General features: G+C 43.2%; 1 protein-coding gene across 2 annotated transcripts in view; it reads left to right on the top strand.

Moving 5' to 3' along the window:
- ATP6V0A2 (ATPase H+ transporting V0 subunit a2) overlaps nucleotides 1-13275 on the top strand; it is a 398498-nt gene that overhangs the window by 196990 nt on the left and 188233 nt on the right. For both annotated transcript variants that reach the window (XM_086942902.1, XM_086942903.1), the window contains one exon: nucleotides 8435-8647. In XM_086942902.1, the coding sequence (XP_086799028.1) occupies nucleotides 8435-8647 (213 nt within the window). The remainder of the gene's footprint in view (nucleotides 1-8434; nucleotides 8648-13275) is intronic.

The following is a 13275-nucleotide window of genomic DNA, read 5'->3' as shown; positions in this document are numbered from 1 at the left end:
AATAGAGGCCCAGCATTAATTAAAAAGTTGGTTAAACACTACATGCCAAGTAGGACCCTAAGGTCCTCTCAGGATCTTCTGATGCAACTAGGCAGAATAAAAAGAGAAAGATGGGGAGGAAGGTCCTTTACGCACCTGGTTCCTTAAATGTGGAACTCACTACCCAGGGACATGCGCATGATAACCACGAACTAGCATTTAGAAAAAACTCAAACACTACTATTTCCTTAAAACCTCTCTATCAGACACTCTGATCTAGATTACCTCCGTTAAGTTTTTCCTGGCGCTGGGAAGCCTAAGGGCAGCTATGCGCTCTATAAATACCTAAACCTAATAATACTCCCGTGAGTCATTGAGCTCAAGAGCTCGTAGATGAAGCACCCGCATGTCTGTTAGAGGTACCTGACCTGGGAAAGATGTTGGCAGGCTACTCAGCAAACCCCACATTTCAAAGACTGTAATCTCTACTGATGACGGTTAAAGAACCAGAAACAAATGTCTAGAGATCAACACTATCTGCGCCAACTGTGGCGAAACACTCGAACACTCTTGAAGCAAGCAAGTAACTGAAACTTCATTTACCACAATGCCAGGGGCTTACCTTGCTGGGAGGTGAAGCGGTGTGCTCCCACCCCTCTTCCTGATCAACGTGATGGGGTTCACGTTGAAGGGAATTCATTGGCTGATGAAGCCGTGAAGGTAGCTGTGCAAACGGCTTCCGTAGCTGCAATCACTCGTTCAAAAACAAAAATAGACAGCGAAATAATGCAAGCTGTCAATGCTTCAAGCAAAGACAGTGGTAAAACATTACCAAAAGGTTTTCCACTCAAATACTCCTATATAACTGATGCAAAAAAAATTCTGTTTGCTCGAATTCCTGGAGTGGGCGATAGAGTAATTCCAAACATGGAACATATATTAGGACTAATCTTAGCAGCACATGACGGGCTCGCCTCTGCACAGGCAGGTGTTTCCACCACAGTATCATTATTAAAACAGAGATACTGGTGGCCACGCATGGAGAAACAAACCAGAAACTATGTTTTGTAATGTGAAATCTGCCAAAAGATGAAAGTCTCTACAGTGAAACGTCTTGCGCAGACACCCCTGTTAATCTCAGATAAACCATTAGCTTGCATTTACCTAGATCACTGTGGTCCCTTGCAGAGGGATGGTAACTATAAATATATTATGGTCGCAGTGGATTCGTGTTCAAGATTCATTTGGATGTGGCATCAGCGCTCGGCTGATGCTCGAACTGTTATAAAAGATTTGCAAGTCTTTATCGGCACATACGCAGTCTGCACGCTACATTCTGACCAGGGTCCTGAGTTTAGCTTTCGAGCTTACAAAGAGGCCATGGCCAAATTGGGCGCTGCATTGCTGTACTCTAGTCCTTTCCATCCTGAGAGAAAATTTGGGAGTGGAGAGAAAAAACCGGGACATAAAGCAATCTATAACAGCTAGGGTATTAGGCTCGGGTGACGGGTGGGTCAAACATCTAATAACTGTCCAACGTAGTCTTAAAATCTGCCAAGAATTTCTCTAGGGGGTATCACTCCATATGAAGTCCTTTTTGGAACCAGAATGATAATTTCGGATCTCGATTGTCAGAATTCAGTGATGGAACAAAAACCATTTCATATCAAAGACCGTTTGGCTGTTTTGCAGGACTTAAATGAAATAAGAACGAGTTCCTGAAACCACTGAAGAGAAACAGACCGTCCTAGCAACTGTCTGAATTCCTAAGCTTGGGGATCTAGTCAGAGAGAAGATCGCGGACAAGAAGGAATTTGGGCCTTCTTACAGACAACCAGTACCTGTCCTAGCAATCCACGGATCAAGAACAATATTATGCTGCCCCTTGCTGGTAAAAAGGAGAACAGGTTTGTGTCCATCGACCTGGTCAAACCACATAATGTGGCCGATCATAAGCAGTAGGCCAAGTGGACTCCACCAATGTAGCAGACGCCCAGTTCTGGCTACTATCCAAGAGGTTCAAACTGAGAGACTCATCACCTTTGAAGAATCTGCAGTGTGAAATGAAGTTCTATGCAACAAAGCTATGGAACTTGTACCTCTTGAAACTCAAATAACAGTTTGTCAAGAAACACCTGTCTGCAATGAAATAGCATCTGACTGTACAAATGTAGCTAGTGATCAAGTGGTTCCAGCGATTTCAACAAATCCTGATGCAATCCCTACAATTGATAGAACTGCCTCTGGCTATTTCATTAACTTTGATTTGTTTTCCGAGGATCCCAGCAGACCTGAAACAACGCCAGCCAAAAGAACTTTCAAAGAACAAGCAACAGAACTTTTTCATCACCTGGAAAAGACAAATCTAGTTTCACCATGGATTGAACTTTGGATTGTGTTTGGTGTACTTTTTCTTTTACTTTGGTTGACTCTGGTAATAACTTTGGGAATGCTGATAAATGGAAGATATGTAAAAAAGGACACAGCAAGTAAGAACATCAACTTACTCCTCAAGCCACAAAAATCATCTCATCGTGAACAAAGACACTTGTCATCAGTGAACATCACAGCTGTTCCTATACCTGTGGTATAGCTTGGGACAGAACTAAATAGGACATTTTTGGCCCGGCAGAGCTGTTGAAGATTTTCCACCAGTTCAAGATTTCCTTGAATGACTTTGTTTCATCTAGTACCTTTTCTGATGATTGGTACTTCAAGACTGTTAATAATATGATGTCAGACTTAGAAATGTCTGCAAAATTTACAAATCATGAATACTTAGAAGGTTCATCAGATTATCAACAAATGTATTGTTATAATCACTATGGTCATCATTTCTTGCACAAATCTGCAAATCCTAGAAATGTACTGATGTATAATCAATGGGAACATTGTCCGACGCCACCAAAGGGTAGCTCAAAAAAAGTGTTATGGCAAATTTCCATACTTTTCAGGTTTTAATGTATCTAATCCAGAAACATTTTACTTTAAAAATGTTAATAGGACAGGAATGAAAAGTATGTTGACTAATACCAAACAAATGTATTCTGCGTCCTTTTATGCTCATCTGTCTTCACTAGGTTTCGACTTTTGGAAAGACAACATTGAGACAATAACTGTCTGGGGCACAAAGACTGGCAAGTGCAGGGATTATAAACCTTATTTAGAGCCTGCACCATTCCAGAGCAAATCATGTTTTTGAATGACACTGTCCAACAGACATCTTGTCTTGGGTTAGCCAAGATAAAAGACCTAAAATCTGTCCATACCTACACCTGTTCGTGATAACACTTCAGAGTGGGACCATACTTCTTCTCTCATACTAGACCTAGGTTAGGTACATTGGGGTAGGCATATTGAAGAAGCACCAGAGCCTATTGGGAATATAGGAACTACACTACACCTCCTCCTTAAAAACCCTGTGTATTTTGCAGTTCATACACTTTATATACTTGTACTACTCCTTGGACTTCACATTGCTGATATATATCATACTTACATTATCATCTACACATGGCAAAATAATCTGAAGATGGCCTCAATGACCATGCACAGTATTACCAAGAGGAGTTACATAGCGTTGTAACTCGAATAATTTGTTGAACAAAAACAACTTGTAATCATCCAAGACCAGCACTACATGGTGGACTTATGCAAAGCATGTGAATCTACAGCACTACATGCCGAGAACAGATGCTTGCAGGGTAAGTAATATAATCCTTATGTAGCATGAACATAGCTGAGGAGCAGTGGAGCGCTATACATTACTACATCTTTCATTTGTATTATAACATTACATGTCTCAAATGTACATTCACATTTCACTTATTGACAGTTAAGGCACAGGGAGATCAAGCGACGTGTCCAGTATCAGAGTTTTAAATCATTTGCCTAGGCTAGCATTCATATCCAGGTTGCCAGTCTGCGTGGTTGAAGGTTGGTCAGACAAATGTGTGTATACATTCTATACTTGTTTGACAAACAGTATTGAGACAAGCAATCATTGGAGATACAGCAAAGAAAAACGAGTTATGTTTTCGAACATGTCTCATTTAAATGATGTTAATGAGTTGGCTTGTTTGTAACACAAGCACATTAAACCCACAGTGATGCCAGTGTGGGATTTTATGAAAAATGCACACAGAGGGCATCTTAGAGATGCCCCTTGAAAAACGGCCTACCACTAGTGTCCAGGTTGAGTGGCTGTTTTCAGCTGCCACCACCAGATATGTTTCTGGACCTCTGGGTCGAGAGCCTGCTGGTCTCTGGGGCCTGAAAGAATGCACATCTAGGGACAAGGTGCCAAGCCTCCTTCCCCAGGATGGGCAGGGTCCACAAAGGGGAAGTTTCAAAGGCATGCAGCCTTTGAGAGTTTCCCCAGGCCACTTGCTGCTTCCAGCAACTGGTTCCCATGGGTTCTGACCCCCACTTTGGGCTGGAGAACCGTCAGGAAAACCAAGTGAGAAAGGGTGGTGTTCCCAACTCCACCCCTCAGATAGGGGAGGCGAGGTGAAATACAACTCTCAGTCCCCACCATCTAGCAAATGGGGGTACCCAGCCAATCAAGGTGAGGCTTATGCCCCCCTCCCACTGGAGGGTGGCATAATTGGGGGTGTATCCAACCCAGGGAATGGACCTATTGGTCCCAACCTTTTACCTACCTGCAATGCCCCTAAATCTAGTTTTTAGGGGCACCCCTGATCATTACTTCCTTGGACAGGAAACCAAAAGAAGAAAAAGTACTGAATAGCCGTACCGAACCTAAGAAGAGGAGGCCGCCAACTGACTTGGATCCAGCCCTTACCAGCCTGTCCCCACCTCGAACTTGCAGGAGCGAAACTCCGGTTTGTTCTGCAGCCAGCTGCCTCATGCCCTGCATTTAATAGAAAGGCTCTGGCTCCTGTGAACACCGGATATGTTCACCAACAGGCTTCAGTTCTGGCCAAGTCCGCAGGTCTTGCCCAATCTGCACCCGACGCCCATGGCCCGAGTTAGAGTGGCCCAACATCACGAAGAGGTCTCCCCGGCAATCCTGATCCAAGATCCGGTGACCCCATAACTGCCTCAAGCCTCCAGCCGACGCCTGCAGCCTCAAACTGGAATGTTCCCCCAACCGCGACCAGGAGCTGGTAAGAAGATCCAACTCTAAAAGGCACCCCTGCACCCGACACCCCACAGCCATGAGTGGCCCAACCGCCGGTGCCTAATCAACCCCCAACTTCTCAACTTACCTTCCCCCCGAGCCTGCAGTGTGTTTGCAAACCAGAAACTCCGCATTGAAAGCTACAGGGCGCCCAACACCAAAACAGCACACTGCACCCGGCCGCTACAGTGCTGCTGAGGGTGCACCTTTTGTGCTTGCTTGAACCCCCATTTGCCCTGAGCTTAAGTCCAGGAGCTTTGCTTCCACAACCTTGTGGCCTGCTCGTAATCAGCCACAAACCGGAGGCCCCCTATCCCCCTTTGGATAACATTGGCCCTCAGCACTCTGCACCCAGCCGCCCTAGTGCCGCTGAGGGTGTAACAAGAGTGCATCCTTGACCCAGGGTGACCCCTAAGTGTACTCCCAGAATACCAACTCCCACAACCGAATACTTGCTTATGAACCGATAACCCTATTTTCCGCAGTAGGATAACATTGACAACAAATGCTTAAAACTGCCCTCTGATACAGCCTTAATGCTCGACCACACTACCAAAATTGGAGAGTAAGGTGCGATCTACTTTTACCTCTGCCTACCTTTGGGGTTCCACTGGACTCTCTGCACTCCATACCTCACTTTGGTATAGTATATACAGAGCCAGCTTCTTACATGTGTGCATAACACATATCTTGCACTCCTTTGTGTTAGGCCTAAGGCTACTCAACCACGGTACCACAAATAGAGCACTTTGGGTTTACTTTGAGCCCTGTACACTTCTGGGGGAATGTCTGGACTCTGTGTACGATATAGCCACTTAGTGGTATACCATATCCAGGTGCAGCTTCCTACAGTTGATAAACTTTTCAAACTAGTTTTGTTAAAAAGAAAACTATTTAGTGATTATAGAGATACAGATAAAGGAGCAAATGTGTTGCAAGAATCAGGACATATTAAACATTTAATTGTGCAAATTATTGCATTCAAAGCGCTCTATGGACGTGAAAAATAAAACACACTAATGCTGTAGTTATGTGTCTCAAAAAATGGCCATTATGAGGACTAATCTTTTCGTTTCTGTCCTTGAAACAACAGTGATCTGAATTTAAGAAAATAATTGTAATTACAAAAATGTTGTCTTTTAAAACACAGTATCGTTCAAATACAGCAAATGTTGTCGTTAAGGAAATAGTGATGAAAGCAAATGCCGAAACATTCAGAACTTGAAGTAAAGCTTCTATAATTTCTTATCTTGGGTGTACCAATGTTTCTAAACTTCTAGAGAATCCCGCTTGAGTTCCAGTCTAAAGGTTCAAGTGAGAAAATGGTTATAAACCACTTTTAATTCCAGTGTGGACCACAGTCAGTCCTGTCCTCACAGCTGTTGACCCTGCTCATTCTGTCTCCAGGGCTTACCATTCCTCTTTCCAGCCACATGGAAAGAAACTCCACAGCAGAAAGCCTTCTTGATCTACTTGGGTCCACTTTATCTTGTGGGGTCAACCAGGTGCAAGCTCCTGTGGTCCTCAGAGTATCCTTCCGGAGTCAGCGATAAGGTGGGAAGTAATGATAATCCTCAGACCTTCTCCAGGCAGACCGCATTTCTTTCAGTAAACATCATCCTTGTGTACTCTCAGTTCCAAGCAACACTTTGATTTAAAAGTGTTGGCAGCAGTTTATAAGGTTAACTTAGCAGTATTTGGGAACATATCCTAAACAAATCATGACAGTCTTTCCATGCAATCTCTTTTCTTACTTTTCAACAGGATGACCATGTAGTCCGACTATATATTGTGCTCCGATTTCACGTAATAGTGGGCTGGCAGATTGCATAAGGTTCTCTCCCTCCTTTTTGTAGGTAAATGCACACAAATCAGCTTCTTCAATCCTCTCCATGGTCAAATCAAAGCCACCTCTTTTAGGCAATTAGCATTTCCTTCCCTTGGAGGAAGGTTTCATTATGTCTGCGAGAGACCAGAGATTCAAAAGGAAATTTTGTGGTGCTTTCCTTTTGACTACTAATTGCCAAAGCAGAAGGCACAATGCCATTTGTGGGAGCTTTCCTTCCATTTGTGTCAAACCCCTTTGGCAAGCCGTGCTGTGAAAGGCTCAGACACACAGGCAGTTTCTAGGCCTTTTGAGGCCTCTGATATATTTAAATACCTTTGGCACATGTGTCGAACAGAACAGGAGCTGGAGCCCTGGAAGCTTTTTGTTGTCGGGAAGCCTCAGTTCTGCAGTAGTCATGATTCTTCCGGATAGGGAAGGTGTGAAATAAAATAATTGCTGATGGCCTGCTGGCTGCATAGCCAGAGCATTTGTTTAAAGCACCTGTTTGATTTTAAAAAATGAAAAAAAATAAAAAGACTTATTAAAGTGTTGTAGTGAAAATAAGCCAAGGGTGTATGGTTCGTTGAAGAGTTCTTTTAATTTGGAGCTATAACACAATAAGCAGGAGTTGGCACACCACTGGTGGCAGCATGCGACTATGATCGTTTGTGCCTCAAAACCTATTACAGAAGGGTGGGTGATCTGGAGAGACAGGTTGCTGTTTCTGCTACACTGCAGTGTATATTGATGTGTCATAAGCACTGCTGGCATTGGCAGTTTGCTTGAGACAGCAACTTTCAAATTGTCATTCCTTCAAGTTAGACCACCACCAAATCATTGCAGAACTTGTGATTGGGGGTTGGGTAACACCTTTAGGGTTATTATGGATATTGGCTGGGTGGGGTGTGTTTTTTTTCTATTGGACCTTATAAACATGTGACGGTAGAGTTTAATATTCTGCTTTCTATGACATATGGCCATTAGCCGCTTCTGGCAGTAGGACTACCGCAATCTGAATTGCATTACTAGACAGAATTCCATATACCATGACCATTTGCATTGATTTAGTCCAGTTTTTATAGCATTGAACATGTCTCAACGTTTTTAGCAGTAGTAACCGATTTTCACCATTTAATTCTTCATTGAATTCTTTCTTTACTAGGCGTTTATAGTGAAAAGTTTGGTTTATTCTCAGTTGCCAAATTTTAAATGGGTTATTTGGATATCCCCTAACATGTTAGACCAGCTTTACTGCAGCAGATTTATTATTAGTTCAAAAAAATCTTAATATGTTGGCTTCCTGCCACTTCCTGGATAATATTAATTTTGATCCTCCTATCCAGATTCTAAGACCAGATTTTGCTTTCTTTTGATCTTTGCGCACATACAACAGACAATTTGTATCCTTGGAATTCACTTCTTCCTAATATTTGTTGAGACTTTCTAGGGTAATTATCCTCATTAGATGTTATCTTTCTTTACAGGTGCTGAACCGAACTGAAGACTACTTGCGACAAGTGTTGTCCAAAGCATCAGAGTCTCTCTGCAACTGGCTAATCCAAGTGAAGAAGATGAAAGCCATTTACCACATCCTCAACTTATGCAGTTTGGATGTTACCAATAAATGCCTGATCGCAGAGGTTTGGTGTCCAGTGATTGATTTGCCAGAAGTGCGGCAAGCCCTGGAGGAAGGATCAGTGAGTCACTTAATTTCGATGATTAAAACCATCCTGCTTTTTATGAAAACAGTTCTGCAAGTTGTTATTGGATTATCTTCATGAGTGCAGTTAATCTAATTGCTTTCACACATTACATGTCTCTTCATTGTTTCCTAATTTTGTTTGTTCACTTACTTGGATTCATGATTCGTTTTTAAGGTGTTTGCAACCACGGGATGATTGCTTGCACATGTTGCAAAACGAAATCTTTGCGTATATGCTACATGGCCAAAACAAACAAGTCACATTTTGATTTGTCGATGAGCTACATCGGTTAGATTTCAGAATGTACTTTTTGTTTAAATATCCATTTCATTTATTAAAATGTGATGATGTAAACCATTAATTCTGCCCCACCCTTGTCATTTGTTTGCACCTTCTGCTGGTTGCTCCATGAAGCAAGATGAAACCTTCCTTTGTGGGTCAATTTGATAAATAAAAGCAGTAGAATTAACTTTCGAGTTATGAAGAATGCATTTTTGTTTTTACCTTATCAAATCAAATATAACTTTATTTGATTGTTAAAAGCAATCATAAAAGCGTACATAAAAACATTTGATTAAAAAAGAGCTATTGAATTCATTTTAAATCCTTAATGGGGTACAAGATAAAAAACTGTTTACAAAATTCATGATATTCAATGAATCTTAAAGGGCATCATAAATTAATACATTTTCTGCTTTGTAATACATTTTTCAAATATAAAGTAACTGTTGCAACACAGACATGATAATCCAGCTGTAATAGGCTAACCATCGCCACACGACATTGTCGGTAGCCCAGATCCTTTAGTAAAGGCAGTAATATAGCACGTCTAATTAAATCGTAGAATTTACAGAAAAAAACAACATATAAAGTGCTCTGAGATGATACATTATCACAAGGACAAGGTGGTAATTCATGGGTCCAGTTATTAACAGTTGGGAAGCTAACAAGTCTGTGGAAAATTGCAAATCTAAAACGGGACAATAAGAATCTTTCATAATTATCTATCACATAGATCAAATAGGGTTGAATTTTAAAAGTTGATAAAATCATATGATGATGCAGGACAGTCGGTTTTAAAACCTCAACAGTAACTCTTAAAGAATCCAACAAAGCCAACCCCTCCTTCTTAAGTTCTTTGTGTGAAATGGCTGAGATAGCGGTTGGATTAGTAAAATATTGTGGTTTACCAATATCTGTTAAAAATTTACACACGTATCTCAGCCAAGGGATCCTCATAACTCCTAATTTTAAAAGATCTGTCATGATATTTCTATTAAGCACTGTTTCATCCTTAGTCCATATTCTATGCCATAATAGCACAGGTTCCAGCTTAATTAGATCAGATATAGGAGTGAGGCCCAATTCTGTGTAGCAATTACAGTTCGAAGTACTTCTAGGGACTGCAAGAATGAACTTTAGAAAGGAATTTTCCACAACCTTAATTACACGATCGAATGCTGCCGAGAGGTCAAGAAAGGCCAAAAACAAGTTCCCTTTCTTGGCCCTTGTGTATTTCCCGATCAGCATTGGAAGGTTCAATCCTTGTTCCACAGTACCCAACCCTGAATGAAAGCCAAACTGTAGGTCAGATAAAATAGAATTATCATTTGCCCAGACCAACAGTCGATCCAAAATAATCAGGCCTGTTATCTTTGTAAAAGATTCTAGGAGGGAAATGGGCCTGTAACAGCTCGGATCCTGTCTATTCCCCTTTTTATAGATAGGAACTATTACAGACTCATCCCATGTAGACAGAAAGTCGGTGGTGCAGCTAGCATTAAGCACCTGAACTAAAAGGGGACCCCACAGTCCAGGTGTGGCATTAAAAATATCTATTGGTACACCATCTGGGCCGGGGGCCTTTCCCCCCTTGCTTGTGCGTACTGCTGTGTCTACCTCATCCAGAGTGAACAACAAATTTCTTGAGTCAGGAAGTACCGGGATAGTGGAATGGGGACTTACCCCACCCTCTCCCGCATATACTTTGGGAAAATGCCTGACCCAGTCACATTCAGGGATTGCCATATCGAAACTTGGGCCTACATCTTCAATAAGGAAGGGAGCTCTAATGATCTTCCAAAAGCCCGCACTGTCATTGCTGGTAGAAGCTAAGTGCAGGGCTTCCCAAGTCTCTGTTTTCAATGTGTTCTTTCTATTCCTTAAAGCTATTTTATATTCTTTTTCTACGTCTACAAATTTCCCTGGCACACCTGGGCTTCTTATGTAACTCCTTCTTTAGAAGTGCATAAGCTCTGGTACAGGTAGAGTCAAACCAACCTCTTTTTTGATAATGTTTTTTATTCTGTCGCGTAAGTGAAGTCCTAATTTCAGTGGAAATGGCCAGGAATGATGCCAGGATCATATCAGGAGTAGAGTCTTCCTCAAGACAGGTTGCAAATTCTAGTCTACATTTACTAACCACTCGATTGAGTATTTGAGATTGATCCACCATAGCCCATTTCAATGTGTAGCCATTATTACTGCCAATCGATAAACGATTATCCAGAATGTGATTTCCTAAACTCTTTTTTGTAGTGGACACAATAGGGAGCATGAGAGCCACACAGAGCGAATAGTGGTCACTTAGAGCAACGTCTGAAACTTTAAAAGAATAAACTCTATCCTCATTCTTAATAGAAACAATAGCGTAATCTATTATAGACACACAGCCCCTACCATTAAATGTTGAGTGGGGGGCAGATGGCAGGGTGCTAACCTAGTTTGCAAAACCCAGATCAAATTTATAAGGGCAAACTGGGTATCATGAGCCCAGACCAATATTAAAATTTGTAAGTAAATATCCATAACAGGCACTATTACTCTTATTAAATTCAGCTGTTTCGTTTTGTGGCTTTGGCTGTTTCGTTTTGCTGGCGCACCACAGGGCGCCCTGTCAGCCGGGGCTGGAGATGTGGAAGAGTTGCACAGACGGAGGACTGCACAATCACCAGCGCGTCACAGCAGCGCTTCCTTCAACATCTTGCCGCACCCGCTCCGCGGGTGCCGCTTCGCTGTGTGTGGCGGGGCTGAAATAGCGTGGAGAGGAGTCCGGGTCCTGAGAGGCTAACAGGCGGTACTGGGCGTGTGCACCAGTGGGGCTGCGAGCGTGCGGGGACTTCAATACCCACAAGTCCCTGCAAGACCGTTCCGGTCCGCTCTCCCTGCCGGCCCGCCCCCCGCCCCCCTGTGACCTGAAAAGGGCGTACCAGCGGCCAAGCGAGTGGGTCATCTTTTACCTTGTTACAGAGTTGCACAGACGCAGGACTGCACAATTACCAGCGCGTCACAGCAGCGCTTCCTTCAACATCTTGCCGCACCCGCTCCGCGGGTGCCGCTTCGCTGTGTGTGGCGGGGCTGAAATAGCGTGGAGAGGAGTCCGGGTCCTGAGAGGCTAACAGGCGGTACTGGGCGTGTGCACCAGCGGGGCTGCGAGCGTGCGGGGACTTCAATACCCACAAGTCCCTGCAAGACCGTTCCGGTCCGCTCTCCCTGCCGGCCCGCCCCCCGCCCTTCACGCCCCTACTTAATTTCCTTTCACTCCCGCAGCGCGGGACGCAGCGTGGGCGAAGACGGGGCAAAGACTGGGCCGTTTCAGGTCGTTCCAGACCGAATAAGACCGGACCGGGCCATCCCCCTTGGTTGTGGGATATCCAATACGTAGCAAAACTTGTCTATATTTTAATTTCATAAGGGCAATATTAGAATCCTCCAACATGTCTGTTCGAGCCACACGAAGCAAAACCACAAAAAATGGCAAAAAGGTTACTGGGACACTTGATGATTTTATAACTCGGACAAGCCTGTCTATAGATAGCGAGATCACTAAGCTCCAGCACAGAGTCTCCTTAGAGCTGGAGTCTGCTAGGAAATTGTCAATAGAACTGGCCCTGAAAAAGAAATCATCCCTGGGTCATATTGCAACCTCTAAAACGCCTGAGCGCGTTACTGGCCCTGTCCCCATAATCGCCTTGGCTGAAATACACTCTATCAATGAGGGGGTAGCTTCTGCTGACATCCTAGAAGTAAGCAGTAATGATGTAACTGATAGCAGAGTTCCAGAAAACACCTTACCCCCTGTACCCTCTATTGAATCCAATCAGGGGGTCATAGTACTGGGGGGAACTGGCCTAAATGTTAGTTGTGACAATGCCAAACCACCACCTAAACGCAAACGCAAAAACCTTTCAGTCTATGCCAGAAAGAAGGCCAAGGTAGCATCAAATCAAACTTTTTCGGGGGGTCTTGAACAGCAGACCACTAGCACAACTACAGGGACTGATCCTACTCCCCCTATTAACCAATGTAGCATGGACAACACAGGGATGTCCAACCCGGTACAAAGCACGGATACCCAAATAGAAGAGGGTGAGAATATCACTACAACTAGGTATTCTACACAAGGGGACAGGGAAGAATTTTTGAAAATAGTGTGGGAAACGCTTAAAGTGTTGTTAAGGCCATTAGAAGTCAGGTTGGCTGGTATTGAAAATCAATTACTTGAGGTAGAGAAGAGGGTTATTACGTTAGCAAGTATAAGCCTTAATGGCAATGGTAATGACGGGCCCATACATGTTCAAACTTTACCAGTGGCTGCTACCCCAAATACTAATCCATTTAGC

The sequence above is a fragment of the Lissotriton vulgaris genome, chromosome 11 (assembly GCF_964263255.1).
Source record: "Lissotriton vulgaris chromosome 11, aLisVul1.2, whole genome shotgun sequence".
NCBI classification, from domain to species: Eukaryota; Metazoa; Chordata; class Amphibia; order Caudata; family Salamandridae; genus Lissotriton; species Lissotriton vulgaris.
This window is presented reverse-complemented; position numbering and strand designations above follow the sequence as displayed.